The sequence below is a fragment of the Poeciliopsis prolifica genome, unplaced genomic scaffold (genome assembly GCF_027474105.1).
Source record: "Poeciliopsis prolifica strain line A6 unplaced genomic scaffold, Auburn_PproV2 SCAFFOLD007, whole genome shotgun sequence".
NCBI classification, from domain to species: Eukaryota; Metazoa; Chordata; class Actinopteri; order Cyprinodontiformes; family Poeciliidae; genus Poeciliopsis; species Poeciliopsis prolifica.
In genome coordinates, this window is record NW_026562382.1 from 2816894 (window position 1) to 2833562 (window position 16669).

General features: G+C 39.2%; 2 protein-coding genes across 6 annotated transcripts in view; one reads left to right on the top strand and one right to left on the bottom strand.

The window, feature by feature from the left end:
* Positions 1 to 3389: 3389 nt before the first annotated feature.
* eaf2 (ELL associated factor 2) lies at positions 3390 to 6554 on the bottom strand. The gene is made up of 6 exons (XM_055031750.1): positions 6358 to 6554; positions 5839 to 5933; positions 5539 to 5675; positions 5238 to 5401; positions 4883 to 5131; positions 3390 to 3602 (listed from the first exon to the last, which is right to left on the bottom strand). The coding sequence occupies exons 1-6, from the start codon at positions 6458 to 6460 to the stop codon at positions 3559 to 3561; spliced, it is 792 nt and encodes a 263-aa protein (XP_054887725.1). The 5' UTR covers positions 6461 to 6554; the 3' UTR covers positions 3390 to 3558.
* Positions 6085 to 16669, top strand: part of si:dkey-91i10.2 (uncharacterized protein LOC555224 homolog) — a 57427-nt gene continuing 46842 nt past the window's right edge. For 2 of the 5 annotated variants that reach the window (XM_055031745.1, XM_055031744.1), the window contains exons 1-2: positions 9877 to 9940; positions 14764 to 14855. The gene's annotated coding sequence lies outside the window, so the exon portion shown is untranslated. Of the gene's footprint in view, positions 6371 to 9876; positions 9941 to 9997; positions 10085 to 14763; positions 14856 to 16669 lie in introns of those variants that run through there. The other 3 variants (XM_055031747.1, XM_055031746.1, XM_055031748.1) reach the window with 3 other exon arrangements.

The following is a 16669-nucleotide window of genomic DNA, read 5'->3' on the forward strand; positions in this document are numbered from 1 at the left end:
TAACTTTTTGCCACAATAAACTACGTTTTTTGACCGAATGGCATCACAATGTGTTTTTTTTTTCAACAAATGAAAACAAAAGATTTAAAAAAATTTAACGTTCAATTTTTAAATTGTTCAATGAAGTTTGTTATAAATTTTGTACTTATTTTTGACAGTTGTGCTACTGGATTCTTTTTCATATGGCACATTTTAGAAAATAACTTCTGTGTTTTTATCTAATCTTAGTTTTCACTCTATGCATAGCCACACAACACAGTACATAAACAGGTTACAATATGCACCTTACTTATGAACACAATTATTGAAACCTTATATATGAATACCATAAATGCACATAACATGCACCTTACATAAACACAAAAATATTTTCAGCACTAATGGAACTCCATACATTTCTCTTTCATTTTTTCAAGAAAAATGGTGAGTAAATTTATCAGTTCACCTGCAATAGCCACATATAATGTTCAGCATAGTTTGTGTGGTGAAGCACAGCGAAGGGCTTTTATATTATAAAATGAGTCCATCAGAGTTTCCTGGCATGGTAATTTGTCCACTGCTACCTGTGGGATGTGTTAGAAAACATTTACTCTGTCATGAGGTAGATTTCATCACTGCTGCTTCACACATTTGTTTTTGACCTCTCTCATGTTGAAGCCTTGCACACCTGCATGGACACAGTGTGAACTATACTCCACACTGGTTTCCCTGTTCACAAACCAAACAGGGCAGTAGCTAGGAGACGCTACAAGTGTCACGCTCCACCAGTGTTTGTGTTTTGGTTTGTTCATTAGGTTTGTTTTTCTTGGTTTGTTGTTCCTGTTGAGTTCAGCTCTCCTACTCGATCCCCATTTTAAAGGTTTGGGATGGAGCTGTGGTGTGAGTTGATTAAAGTTAAGAATATAGCAGGATTGGGTAAGATTAGGCTAAGTGTTGGTGTTAGGCTCAAATGACTAAAATAAGTGGATGTCAACACAAAACCCTAATATTACTAGAACCACAAACTCGTGAGAGCGCGTCGTTTCATTTGGTTCATGTTCACTTTTTTGTGTGTCATGAGATTGTTATGACATAAAAGCATGGCACATAGTTGAGAAAGTTACACTTGAACTTTGATACAGTCATTGAATAAATCCTATGGAAGCACAGATCTGTAGATATTTATCTGATTCCTCTAAATATAAGAAATATGAGCTGTTAGGACTGGTTCAAAATGTGCGTTAATTTAATGCAAAATTAATCTTTGCATAGTCAAATCTTTTTCTTTTTACTATTTTGTGAGGAGCTTGAGATTTGAATGCCACAGAAGAGGAATAATTAAAGAAAATACTTCTTTTTAATACCATGCTGGTCTCCTTCTATAGATATGCTACTGAAATATAGGATCACAGCCTGCAACTTGAAACCTCCACAGGTTTGAACATGTAGAGGATTTCACAATAAATGTAGCGGAACATTCCACATGCCTAGATTGTGTCAAAAAGTGAGACAGAGATCAGCAGCTGCCAGAGTTTTATTCCTGGAGTCACACCTCGTTATGCAAAAACATTTAACCGACTTGCACGCCGGTGATGAGTGTGTGCTACACAGTTGTCAGTTCCAACTTTCCTGTCATAACAGTACATCCACATGTTAACGTTTTCTATATTCTTTAATTTAATGGGTGCTGGTTATATTGTAAGTATGGGTTGAGAAAGTGAGAATATGGCTGCTGGCATCCAACTAGATATTTTTTCTGAACTTAGTGCATTAGCAAGGCAGATGAGAGGTATGAGAGCGCTGCAGAAAAGTCATAATCAAAATGAAATTTGCAAGAAGCCTCGAACGGCCCTCGCAGCTCAGCAATGCTCAGGCCTATTAGCCACCAGACGCTCTCGCTCAGTTCCCTCACCCATCCGCCAGGCGCTACGCATTGTTGCGTTCCCTGAAAACACTGATAACGGGACGTGGAAAGTCTGATGCAGCTGTGATCTTGCCTGTGAAAGTTATTTCACCTTGATGTTTCATGGGGAATAGGCGAACTTTGACCTCAGGCAAGTCTCCTTCAGCATGCACGAAAACTCTAAATTTTGATAACTTTTAATCGGCCATGTCATATGAGCAAACTGTGGCCACCCCTACAGTTTTTTTTAGGTTTTTGAAAAGTTGAAGACAAGTAAACTTGTTTGAACGGTAAGCCGAGTTATCTGTAGATTCCAGAAAAGATGCAAGCACTCAAACCAGCTTCCAATTTTCTTTGGTATTTTTCCATTTACTAATTTTCAAAATCTAAATCATGCCAAATGAGAACGTATTCTACTCTAAATGCAAATTTTCTTAAAGCAGTTCTTGAAGATTATTTCCTTAAATTGATTTAAGATTCTAAATTGTTTCAGTACCACGGGCTACACTTTAAAAAAAATAAATGTAAAATAAAATAAAATTTAAAAGTGTTTTTTGATGTCGAAATTGGTTTGCAATCATTCAGGAGGTCAAAAACCAAATAACTAATGTGCAAAATAAGGAATGCATATCAGAAACAATTAAAATCTTTAATATTGATAAAGATCTTTATGCTACATATACATTTCCCTTTTCCATTTCAAGACATCTGCTTCAACCTCTCAACTGTGTTCAGATGGTTTCGATGCCAAAGACTTCTCAGATTCCTGTTTGCCGAGACAACTTAGCCGTGACAGAGGATTTTTTTGGAAAAAAAAAGTAAAAAAAAAAAAAAAAAAAAAGGCAGGAAGTCCTGAAGAACTTCCCAAGGAAATAAAGCACATTAAGCTCTTTAAGACACTCAGGGGAAGAATAAACCTCTGTCTCTGCAGTAGAGCTTGAAACTTACACTTCCAATTTCTTGGGTAAGAAATTAAATATAAAATAAACTAATTTCTGGTCAAAAAGAATAAGAAAAAAACAAAATTAAGATAAATAACTAGATTCAAGTATTGCAGGTTTAAAGCAACAAAGCCGCTTAAGTCCACTGAGTGATAATGCAGTAACAATTAACTGGATATAAACACTCTCAGCCGCATCGCTTTAAGGCAGTAGCAAAGTACAATGTCTGAAGATAAAAAACAAACAAACAAAAAAAAAAATCAGATATAGTCATGCCGCACAAATAGATGGTAAAGCATAAGGCACAACAGTGATAGGTAATATTGTTGGGCTGAAATGCAAAAGTCTAGCTGGTGGTTTTAAGATGACACCACACCGGTCTTTGTTTCACAAACGCTTCTCAAATTATCCCCCTTCTGTTTCCTTGATCAGTTTAACCTGCGGGTTAAGGCATCGAGTGAAATATATACCAAAATATATATATATATATATATATTTTATTTATTTTTTTTATATTTATTTTTTTTATTTATATATATATATATATATATATATTAAAAGTTGATTTCCAGCACCAGTCATGGTGAAAAAATGCATCACACAAACTTTCACATGAGCAGAGTGAGATGAAATGTTATGTTTGTTGGCAGAGAAGCAGCATGTCTAACAGAACAGTGGATGTGTAAATAACAGTCACACTTCACAGGAGGCACAAAAATAGGTTGGACTCCATTTTCAGTCGCTCTCACTGCCTGATTCACTGAGCTGGAGGTCGTTCTCTGGAGAGAGAAAACAAAAACATACAGGTTAATTTTCCTGCGAGAACTACCAATCCCAGGATGCAGTGCTTTGCTGCTTGACAGAACCTGTCAGTGGGAGTTTATAACCCAGCTGCATGTCAGACCCATTTTCTTACCTGAGGTTTAATTCACACAACAATTTGTCAACAAGCTCGTAAACTTCACTTCACAGCAATGAAGCTGGAGCAATCAATTCCAAACTTGAAATATAACTCTGCACACGTTGCGCAATTTTAATGTTTCATCATTGACGAGTAGTTCTGCAGATCAAAGCACTGCTAAAATGTAACCACAGTGTTCCTGGCAGCTCTTTGGTACAATTTGTTCTTATACAGTGAAATATTTAGCCATTCGCCCCCATCCTGCGTTTACTGCCAAAATAATGACAATAATGCATATCTTTATATGACTGAAACTAGAACTTTATTCAAAGATAACTCGCTTCCATTACAAAAAAAAATAAAAAAGGTTCACATTTGCTATAATTGTTGCTTTTCTTCTGGCTGCATGACCACACACAGCCATTCCCTGCAGCTGCTCACCTGACCAAACAAAAAGCGGCAGCTGGAAGTTTTAAGCTCTGTTAACATCCTGAGTATATCGAGGAAAAAACTGGGAGACACTTTTTAACCAACGAGGCAAATAACAGCGCTAAGCTGGAGGAACTGGGGAAAAAAACCGCAATGTTCCTTTCTACAACAGTTTGAATAAAAGCAGGACGATGTTTAGCTGGCGGCTCAGTGAGGCACTAAAGCACACGAGTGGTTAATGTGGCAAATAGAGAAAAGGTTTATGATGGAGCCCAACTGAAGTAGGGTTGAGACAATTCATCGGATTAATAGATTATTGAAATAATCCTCAACTATTTTAGTAATTGATTAATCATTAACTGGAGCATAGATTGAAAAATGGCCATTTGGAGAAAGAACAGTCAGAGCAGAAATAAGGCCAAAACTGTATAGAAAAAAATATATATACTGAACTTCTGATAAAAAAAACTAAGCGACTTTGTCTGCCTTTTCAATCTTGAATCTTCCAACTTTGCCTATGCCATCCAACTTTTGATTGGTTAATCAAAAACATCACTGTATGTCAAGCAGAAAGCTCTGAGCTTCTGACATGTTGATGTTTTAAGTATTTTATTAGCTAGATGCATCCTTTGCTACAAATGATCAGTGACTGTTATTGCACTGTAAGCAATACAGCAAACAACAAAAACACAACTGAGATCAATTTCAGAAGTGGTCTGCGAGACTTACTGAGCGTGTTCATAATGAGTCCTCCTCCGCTCTCTTGGTGAAGGCTTGTCACGTGATTGGTGCCGGTACTTATCAGAGGCATGCTCTGGTTGGTCGGGGCGGGAGGGAGCGGCGGCGCAGTGTTACGCTCGTCGTCCGAGTCGCTGCTGCTGGAGCTGTCTTCGCTGCTCGAAGACGACGAGCTGTTGGAGTCCGAGGAGCTGTCGCTGCTGCTCATCTGATCCATGACGCGCGCTTCCGCCATCAGTTCTGCAGAAACGCGACGCAAGTTAAAGAGGGAAAAAAAAAATCCAGGAGGCTTGGCAACATTCTCCTGTGCATGTTGACTTTTTACTGAATTAGTTTGGCACGCCACCTCTTTCAATGTCATCCATTGGAGACGCTGGAGACGTTTTCTCCTTGGGAGGAGAGCTCTTGGAGCTGGTTGAGGTCTTATTGTTGCCGTTTCCCTTCATCTGCTGGCTCAGACGGCTTGTTTGCTGCTCTAGCCGAGAGTGAATTTTACTGCTGCCTTCAGCTCTGGAAAGCCAGGTGAAGAAAGAGAAAAATTGCCCCCTTTTCACATATGTTCAACCATAAAAACCGCAATTCTAGAAAGACTCTGGCCAGCAGAACGACTCTGGTTGTTAAACATGCACACAGCTATTTTAGCTCACCTTGTTTTCTTGACAGCTATGTTGCTGTTGAGTTTTTCGAGCCTGTACTCTCCTGTGTCATGGTTCACGATAAGGATGCACTCCTTCATGTACGGTCTCTTGGATCCCTTGAACACTGTGACTGGAGCACTCGAACCCTTGCAGGTCAAGAGGGAAGTAAATAAATCAGCAAATAATAAAAGAATAACTCCAATAAATTGTTTTCAGCTAGTTAAGTAACGTACTTCTACTAATTATAACATTTTAGAATATTTTCTTTTTCCTATTTTGAAGTCAAACTCATATTTTGTCATTTCTAACCTCTAAATTCGGTAAAGTAATAGTGACTTGCTCTCCTTTGCCCACTTCAAGCTCTCCTTCACATGCTGTATCAATAGAAGCTGGTTTGAAATCATCTGTGGAGGGAAAAGAGAATATTTAGTTGAACAATTGTAACAGGAAGACATTTATAGCGACGGTTAGTTTGAAGTTTGTTTAAAACAAGAGCGACCACAAATTGTGTAGTGGAAAGCCTCTACCACAAGGTGGTGGTGGAGTACATTCTGAGGCAGCGCTAACATTAGCTTCCATTTCGACAGCGAGAAACAATAGTAGTGTTTAACAGCTAAAAGCTAAATGACACATAAGTCTGAAACGGTTATCATTTTTCAAAAAGACCGGGGAAGCCGTTCGACTGCAACAAATCACCAGGAAGGCTGTTCTAGCAGCCGTCCAGACCAAGAACAAACTCCGGATGTGTAGCTTACAGGCTAACTAGCGTGCTGCTTGCTAGCCAAAGTAAACGGCAGACGTCACCTACTGAGTCGAAACGCCACTTACATCGGACCGTGTGGTAGGCACTTTTAGGGTGTTTCTCAAACGTCTCTCCTAGTTTCAAAACATGTTCCTGGTTGTCAAAGTTGGAATAAGCGGTCCCATTCATTCTGTGACTTTCATTGGCAGAGAACTTTAGTTTCCTCTGGGCTTTTTTATGCGATAACCAGGTACGGCTGGAGACACCGTTACGTCCCGCCTCTTTTGATAGCTACTTCATTATGATTGGTTAGAGCGGTTTTTTTTATGTTTTTGTCATTGGTTAAACACCTGTCATTGAAAATGTGACGTTTCAATTCAACCTGTCATCATGTTTTCGTGCCCAATCTTTATATTAAGACAAGTGGAACATTCAGGCAAACAAAGTTGCCTGAATTTATAAATATTTTCAGAGTTATTAAAAAGACTAGAAGATATAAGTAGTGATTAAATTAAGAAAGTGTTCCTAGATATGGTCATTTTTGTTTCTCAGAAAATTACCACGTTTCAGTTTTTACCAAAAACAAACAAAACAAAGCCGAAAAAACCAACAACAACAACATACAAAACAAAACATTGATACGTTTATTGTTAATGGTTGCTGAACATGTGTCTTGACATCTCTCAATACCTAAGTGAGTGTCTGCAAATGTCAACAATTGCTAAGATGTATTTTTTTTAAAGACTGAATGCTATGTCCATGCTGTTTATTGAACAGTACAAAATAGAAGCTGAATAAGACAGCAGAAATCTCTTTTAATCTCTTTATATGTACTGGTACACAGTACAGGTCTAGCCCTGTATAGAAATGGAATCACCTTCCTTGTTATAACATGAAGAAATTGCGGTAAAGTATATTTTTGTTTTAGTTTCACAGGCCACAGATCAGCTTGATTGCTGTCAGACCTGCAGGATGAAGAAATCATTCAAGTATAACCATAACCCTTGGGGGAGTGGGGAGTGGAAACCCCAGTTTCAAAACTAAGTGCATAGCCTGACTTGACTGATCAGCTCAGATTCATTGTGCGTCTCCTGGAGGCCTTCAACTAAAGAGCCACCAGAGCTATAACCCTCTGATTGCATTTGCAAGTGTTGCCATCTTCGGGGGCTTAAAGCTTCATGAACCTTGAGGCAGTAAAGATAATGTATTTTCCTTGCTTTAAAGTGTTAATGCATCCTAAGCCTTAAATCCTGCTTTGCCTGAAATTTGTTGAGGCCATATGCGTTGCTGCCTACAAACATTAAAGGATCAGCATCCAGGGCAACTGGAATGTGAAGATTACATGAACAGATTATCGCCAACTGGTTCACCGTCTTCTTCCTGTTTAGCACGACTCATCGAGGTGGACGTAAGCGGAAGATATTAGGTGGGAAGAGAAGTCGTGACGACAGCTGAAAAGTGATTTTGAACACACGACATAAAACGCGCACCTTGGAAGGAGTGCAAACCCATGTGGACTCAGAAGAGGAAGAAGATAAATTGTGGCAATCTTCATGACTTTCATTCGTTTCTCCTTTCCTGATCAAAACCCTTTAAAGATTACAGAGCTTTGAAAATTGACCGGGGAGGTTAACAATAGGCCCGGAATCCTGTTTCACTGTGTCTGAATCCCACGTGAAAGGACGTCAGCGCGGGTCCGTTTCCATGGCTGGGGGTAAACACCGACTGTCCTCCTGTGATATCAGTTACTTCAGGGGGTTGCCCCTGGACTGTGGGAGAGAGAGGTTTGTGGTTTCTGAGCAACCGTATCCTCGAGCCACAGCGGGGCAGTCCCCGGTTGTAACCCGGAGGCAGTGGTGAGTGAAATAATGACACCTGCCTGCAGGGGCTGGGGGAGCCTTTGACCTGTTATTAAAGCTCATTAATGCAGCTGGTTTGCAGTTGATGCTGCAAAACGGTACAAACTCTCAGTTCCACATCATATTCTGCAACGCAAAAAAGCATACTTTGATACAAGTTCAACGCTGGGTACTTTCACACAGTCCTAATAAGAAATCCAGACCTAGCAACAACAACAACAAAAAAGTATGTAACACCCACTGATTCTTGGATTGTAATAGCCCAGAATTTATGAGTTTGAAGTGTATATCCTTAAAAATAATTAAGCAGTCACGATGAATAATAACACCACTTTTTGAATTGTTTTTCGGAAGACATGCACATTAAATCATTTCATGCAAGATTTATGGACTAATTCACAAAGATTTTTGCATGTGCATCCGGGTTAAGAAATCCAGCTGAAATCCAGTGTTTACATGCAAGTTTTGTAAAATCATCAATTCATGTCACGTGTTATTCTTTTGAGTTTGCTCCAGATCTCCAATTTTGAGCTCTGACACCGAAAATACTTATCACCTAAATACGTGTTTCCATTATTAAGTCATTTACACTTAAGGAGTGCATACATGTATTTGCCATATATTCTCAGTTTTTGCTTTTTGTGCTACACTTAAATGTTCCAGGTCAACAATCAAAGTTCGATACTGGACAAAGATAACCTGAGAAAACTGAACATGCAGTTTTCAAATGGTATTTTATTTATTAGGATAAAACTCGTCCAAGCCAAACAGGAGCCTACGTGAAAAATGAATGAGTTAAATCAATAACTGGTCACACAATGTTTGTGAAAATAACAGTCATCAATAATTTGTTAAGTAAAGGGTAACAAGTGTTTTATCTCATGTGGATACATTTTTGGCCCTTGCTGCTTTGTAGAGTCGTTTTAAATCAGCTGAGTTTAAAGCTTCAACATCCTGATTAAGATCCTGCCAAGATCTCTCAATTGAACTTAACTTTGTTTTGTTGCCTTAATCCACTCATTCATTTGCTTGCTGGTGTGTTCTGAGTTATTGTCCCGCGGCATAACCCAAAAGGTTGAGCTCAGAAATTGCTCTCCCTCAGTGTTTTCTGTCTGAGTCCACGCTCCCAATCCGTTCCAAGCGCTTCTCTTCACAGTGACGTAAACATTATGTGTATTGAATCAGCCTCTCTTCTTTGAATCTTTGAATTTGGTCACTGCCTGCGTCCCCCAGAGGAGGCATTCATCAGGCTGCTGATGTGAGTGGAAAGGGGGATGCAGGAGAGGGGCTTATGGGGCTGAGTGGCTGCGTCTGTCCCATCGTGACCAATCAGGAGCGGGGTTAGAACCTTGCGTTACGGTTGTGCTGCATTCACTTACCACAGTGTGAGTGTGTGTCTCTCACAATCCAACTAAAACCGATCTATAATGTGGATTTCCGCTTCAAAGCGTAACAAAAGCCATAGATTTAACACTAAGTGTAATAATAATAACAATTCACATCCACTGTGCAGTTTTTATTACAAATGATTCTTTAAGATTGTGTTTTGTTTTCTTCTTTTCCATATGTCTTCATGAACTCTGTAGTATTTGTATTGCATTTTAAAGCTTCAGCGAGTTCTAACCAAAACAATTCAAACTGTTATCATCCCTTCACTGACGGATGAGGGAAGAGAAGAAATTTCATTCATTCAACTTGGGGAATTCAAGTTGTACGAGCGGTACCTGAAGGCAGCACGGTTCCTAAGGAGAATCCCGCACAGGAAGCAGGTCGCGCAGCCAGAATCCTCCGGTAAATATCGAGAAAGCAGGTTAGGTTTTCTTCTTCTTCCACTTTTCTAACGCACAGAACCCGAACGAGCTCGCGGTGCGGGGCTTTTCTGCTCGCCTGGCTCCCGGTCGGCTCGCCCGGAGCCTCGGGACCGGAGCTTTCTCTGTGACGTGATGGAGCGGAAGTGAGTAGACTTCAGGTGGGGCTCACCTGGCCTCTGTGTGCTGCTGGGACGCAGAAGCTGCACATCTCCAGTCTCGTGGTGTCTGATGTGGGTTTGATGGGGTTCAGCCTGCAACACTGTTGGCTCTCACTTATCTGCAGGTGTCGTTGTTTTACGTTTCTGCGTCATTTTGACTCCTGTTGTTATATTAACATGGTGATGTGAAAGAAAAACATTCCAAGGAGTCACATATTGATGTTTCAACAAAAAGTTACCCAGGTTTGCTCAGTGTTATACAAAAGTATAATATCTAGCAGAGAAAAAAAGTTACATATGTGGTTGAAATAATTTCACAAAAACTTCTTGCGCATCTTGTAGACTTTTGCATGAAATATGTTGCATTTAAAGCACAGACAAGAAGAAAGCCATTGACGACTTAAAGCCCCTAAACTCTTAACTAATACTAAGAAGTAAAGCATAAACTGATGTTTCAGTTACATTTGTGTTAAATGGATTTTTGGGGGAGTCAGCATTAAAGCATACGTATTTTCCTGACATCCATTTCTTTTCCTCCAATTTTTTTTTTGTTGTTGTAAATTTTCACTTTGGAAAAATGCTAGTGCAAGAACAGATTTTAAGATTTAAAGGGTTTTCAACATTCCTGGGCAACATCCGACGGGACCATATTTGGTTTATGTTTTATCATGTAACAATACATTTTCTTGAGATATGACATCAGTAAATGTGTGAAAGCTCAGAAATGAATCATGTTCCCAGAAATGTACGCATTGATGGAAATTTGAACGAATACATCAACGTTTTTGGTTTGGTTTAATAGATTTTTAATGTATTCCAAGGCGACTCTTTTGTCCTGAGGAAGAGGTTCAGTCAAGTATGATCAGTTTGTGTTATATTCAAAATGGCCGCCTGTGAAGAATAATGAGGCTCTTTGAACATGGAAGAACATGAAAAAGGTCAAACCTCCTCTTTTTATGCAGACGCATTTAAATTTCAAAGTTTATATAATAGCGTGAGTGAGGCTGCACCTACACGTTCATTGTCATCTGTCAGATATTCTTTAAAACATGAGCCTCAGACCAGCATAAATGTGAAACCTACACTGGGCTCACTTTGAAGACTTACCTGTGCTTTCTATGGTTATAATAGCAAAGCTCAGGAACAGTCTGGGAGAAAAATGTAGTGTATTATCTGTGGGACTTTAAAACCTCCCAGCAATAGACAAAATTATATTCCATTTGTCTTCATTTCTCTTCATTTAAGTAAATGAAATGGAACCGTTTTCCATTCAAGCCCATTTCCCTTTGGGGAAACTCCCAAAGGCTCCCTGGACCATCAGTACCGCAGCAGTTGGTTCTTCCGAGCCATTCCTCTTAGCGTCTCTGGGGCCGATGAGGATCCTGGTCGACTTCCATACTGCAATCAGATAATGTTAATGAATACGGGAAAATCGTGTTATTTCCAGCCACAGCAGCAGTTAGCTTGTTTTATAGGATTGGAAACTGATGCATAATGGGATTCCAGGCTTGAGGTGTATGAATATTTAATGTATTCAGACGTTTTTCCAAGTCTTTATGCTAAGAGGGTGATCATAGGACTGAAAAAAATAAGACGACATGTATTATCTTTGGGTGCTTCCACAAAAGGTGTCCCCCAGGATCTGAATTACTGTGCTTTGAAATACTTTAAAGTTTTTGCTTGCACAGCGTTCATCATCCGGAGGAAAAACACACACACACACACACACACGCTCATTAATGTAAATCCAATTCTGGACTAATGGTTTTGGCTCGCCCACAAACACTTGTATCTTTTCCTTCTCCTGCTGGACTCTAATTGAAGTAATGGAGTCACAACCTTTTAATTTGTGCCTGTTACTTTCAATAAATGCACCGGGTTTTTGCGCGAGAAATGTCAACGCTTCTTCAAACTCGCGCCTAATTTTGTCTAATATTTTTAATTATTTAATTGTTGAAGTCAGGGATTTTTTGTACATTTGTAAAAAACAAACAAAAAAAACATTTTGTTGACCACAGTTGACTGTTACAGAAGCAATAAAAAGGATGAATCATTCAAAGGGATGAATACAATTTTGGTGCTGCATCTGGAGGTGACAGGCTGTTTAACTCTGTTAGAGACCTCTCCTTGTTAAGGCTCATAGATTACCCTATCTGATCTCTGCATGGGCTCTCCATCAGCACAGTGATGTGATTAAAAGTCGAGCAATGGACCTGCAGACTCACACATTAGTGCAAAAGAACTGCTTCATTTTACATGGCCCTTACCATGCAAATAGGTCTTTTCATCATCATGAATGATAAAATTAATTTAGCTCATAAAAAAGCTAAGCTGACTTAAACAAAATTAGATAGTCCCATTTAATGTAGGCTTTCTAGCTAGCTAGATAACAGAGTCCCCCAGTTTTCTAGCAAGCTAACAGAGTCACGCTAGCCAGAAATTCCTGTTTTCTAACTAGCTAATGGTCCATCGTTTCCTCGCTATCTAACAGTCCCCCTTGTTTTCTAACTAACTAGCTAATAGTTCCTAGTTTCCTCGCTAGCTAACGGCCCCCCTTGTTTTCTATCTAACTAGCTAATAGTCCCTTGTTTCCTTGCTATCTAACAATCCCCCTTGTTTTCTAACTAACTAGCTAACAGTCCCTTGTTTCCTCGCTAGCTAACAGTCCCCCTTATTTTCTAACTAACTAGCTAACAGTCCCATGTTTCCTCGCTAGCTAACAGTCCCCCTTGTTTTCTAACTAACTAGCTAACAGTCCATCGTTTCCTCGCTATCTAACAGCCCCCTTTGTTTCCTAATTAACTAGCTAACAGTCCTTCGTTTCCTAGCTAGCTAACAGTCCCCCTTGTTTTCTAACTAGCTAATAGTCCCTTGTTTCCTTGCTATCTAACAGTCCCCCTTGTTTTCTATCTAACTAGCTAACAGTCCCTCGTTTCCTAGCTAGCTAACAGAGTCACATTAGCTAGAAAGCCCCATTTGTTTAGCTAGCTAATTTTTAGTGCTCATATAATGTTTGGTCTCCACAATGTGTATGCGTCTAGGTCCTCACAGCATAATGTCACACACACAAACATCTGCAGAGTGATGCAGGAATCTGTTTCTCTACGTTTAATGAGACAGCATCAGTCTGTCAGGCTGTGGCGGCAGAGATGCGTGACAGGTACACTGAGGGCCCTGGGGCTGCTAATGCTAATGTGCACACTTGTGTCGAGCATCACAATGTACTGTTGTCGTTTTGGATCAGCGCGGCCGGACTGCGTATAGCCGGGCAATTACCCTGCATTAACTTATTGGCTGACATCAGGGGCTTTTTTTTCAGTCCACTGCCTTCCAATTATTTTGGCCTTGAATCATTACGGTTGTGGTCATTAAAGTGTTTGTGCTGTTGTGAACTGTTTTTTTTTTTTGTTTGTTTGTTTGTTTGTTTTTGTTTTTTGTCACAGTAGGCAAATTGGTGGAAATTAAATTTTCACAAATTAAACAAACTGCATGTTTAACATACTGTTGCATTTACAACTTGTTGCCATGCAACAATGATCAGAAACAATGATCAGAAACTTAGACAAAGAAAAGTAGGACATTTCTTCTTTGATAGTAAATATTTTTTTGTGTGTATTTGTTGAATAAAAAAAATAACCAAAACAAGAAAAACATGATGCACCTGGTTCATCTCCACATGCACTTTCCATGCAGAAAGTCTCCAGGCTGTGATTTGAAACCAAGACCCTCATACTGCAAAGAAACAATGCCACCAACTGTGCCATTGTGTAGAAGAGTAAAAAAAAAAACAAACTTGTCAAAGTTAAAGATATTTCCAGAGTTTATTTTTAGAATAAACTCTGTAATTTGAGATGTTGCCATGAAATATCACTGCAATGAAATATCACTTTTTCCAAGACTCTCTCTCTATATACCTTTATGAGAGGTTGTTTACAAATAAAGTGATGGGATGTTTTGCAGATTAAATATTTTTTTCTGCTGAAATCATTAGTTAAAGTAAGATCACGTGGGAACAAACATGCAAAAAGTCACTTTACATGTCAGTTTTTGCCACATTGTGACATCTTGGAAAAGCTTATTTTTCTAGCAATCTGCAGTATTTTGTCTTTGCCGTGAAAAAAATGTTCATTCATTTTACCTTGACTGACAGTTTGTCTGGAGTCCAAGCAGCGCGACGCCCAGTGAAGGCTGGAACAGACTCCAAAGGACAAGAAAGAGGAGATAAAGAACGGATGATTCATCCACATCATGCAGTCCTGTCATACTGTACGCCTAGCCTAGCGCTACCAAGCATTATCTTGGCTGGAACAAATTCCATTTTAGACTTCTCAGAAAGAAAAAAAAAAAAAAATAGAAGCAGCTTTTTACAGAACACAGCATCATGATGGATTGTAACTAAAAAAAAAAAAAACAGGACTCCTCTTTGTTGCTGATGTAATTTGAAAGGCACTCAGCCTTGATGGGAGGAATGCTCCTGGATCCAGAGGACGAAGGCTGCACCTGTTTAGAGCACGAAGAAACGAAATGTTCAAGTTTGCCCTGAATCAAGGTTCAGAGAATTTTGGTATTCGAGGCTGATAATGCTGATAATGATGGCACTTGAGGCGGCCGAGCTAATCTCGTCCCCTGAGAAAAAAACATTTGTTCTTTTGTCCGGCCTGCAGGATGGAGTGGAAGGCGTCCCCCCGCCTGCGTCCTGCTGGAGCATCGGTGACAGCTGCATGCGACGCCGCGTGAAGGCTGCGTAACCGAGCGCGTGAGTGTCTGTTTGCCACACAACGTCCGCCTTCCACCAATAAAACACAAAAAACACTCTGGTTGGATGAATCTGGACTCCATGCAGGCGACCACTAATTACCTACTGAGTAATTAAGAAGCAGGCAGCTGCATATCAGAGATGCTGAAGAAGTCCTGCTGCTTGCTTTGAATCATTCAACTGGCTTATTGCACGTCTGATTTGTTGAACTTGAACTGTTCCACATTTTGACACGTCACAGTGGACAAATGTCCGTGTATTTTTTGGGATTTTATGTGACAGGCCAACAGAAAATTGTACGTGTTGTGAAATTGAAAGGAAACGATTCTGACATGTTTTCAAAAATGAAAATCTGCCAATTGTGGCAAGTATTGATTTTCGGCCCCTCAAGGTAAAACCAGCTTTTTGCTGAAATTATAGCTGCCACTCTTTGAACAGGCTGGTAACTATGATATATATATATATATATATATATATATATATATATATATATATATATATATATATATATATATATATATATATGAGAAATCCTCGTCTAATATTCCAATATTCTCGCGCCGGTGGGTCTGTTTTTACTTCTCTGTGCTTTGTGAGTGGTCTAATCTTCAGCAGGCCCTCTAGCCCATAATGAAATCATGTGGATTAGCCGGCGTAATCCATCCAGGTTTATTGTTCATTGTTGCACGCATTAGCATTAGTTAAAAAAAAAGAAAGAAAAATGCTGTTACAGTTCAGTAACATGTTAAAAAGGGTGGCTTGAAATAGTGTTTAGGATTTAAAGCATTTATTAATATTTTCTTTTCGTCTCTTCATGTTACTTAAGCGTTTGGCAGCATGAGATTTAATCAAAGTGGAACTGTATTCAAATCAAAATTCAAAATTAAACTGAACAAAAATGCTAAATATTTCCATTTGAGCATAAAGCAAAGGCCCCAACTACTAAAAGAAATAAAAATATTACATTTAAAATCAGTATCCAGCAAAACACCAGTTTGTCAGGACTATTCAAGAAAGATAAGTATTTAAAATTAATATTAGATTTTGATATCAGCCCAAATTGTCACATTAGTGAGTCATTTTTGAAAACATACACTGTAAAAACACATTGGTAAAATAACGGCAGCTGCGGTTAAACTCAGCTTCTGGTATATTTTACCGTAAATTAGGGATTTTTAAATATTTTTTTTACAGTGTAGCTCGGTTTCAGCAACAACACATGATGGAAACGGGTCACGAAGAGGACCAGCAGAGACAGAAATGAACAGATTTGATTTGGAAGATTATAATATACCAGAACAACAAACAACATTCCCCCAAAAATGATCCATGAGCAGACAGATGAACATCATTTCCACTAGAACAAGCTCGCCTTAAGATGATGGCTGCACATTAGCGAGGGACTCTGAATGAGTAAACGTTGAAATGAAAGTTATGAATAAGTCACAAAATGCATTTTCTCCACTCTGATAAAGTATGCACTCTATCATCTGGATGCCTGTTTTCCTGGCACCACAGACAATGAAGGAAAAAGGAGAGGAGGACAATGTTTCATGCTCAAAAACCAAATGAAAAATATGTAAAAGAAACGTAATAATAGGTTTGCACTCATTTAAGTTTCGAAGAGGATCTTCACTTGTTTCAATGATGTCAAAATCTGTCTCTGTGTGTGGAGAGGACAAGCTCTCCACACAGTTCTGGCTCAGGATGGGCCTGTGTTCCTCAAAGTTTTTTAGTGTATGTGTTTTTATTCTGCTGTAATAGTTGTGCAGCGATTGAAGAGAAAATCTCTCAATGATCTTGGCAGTTCCTCT

Excerpts from the sequence above, each read along its gene's own strand:
- eaf2 (XM_055031750.1), bottom strand. The coding sequence starts at position 6,460 with ATGAATGGGACCGCTTATTCCAACTTTGACAACCAGGAACATGTTTTG. Across the intron at positions 5,676-5,838 it reads TTACTTTACCGAATTTAGAG|GGTTCGAGTGCTCCAGTCAC; the intron begins GTTAGAAATGAC and ends TTGACCTGCAAG. Across the intron at positions 5,402-5,538 it reads ATAGCTGTCAAGAAAACAAG|AGCTGAAGGCAGCAGTAAAA; the intron begins GTGAGCTAAAAT and ends CTGGCTTTCCAG.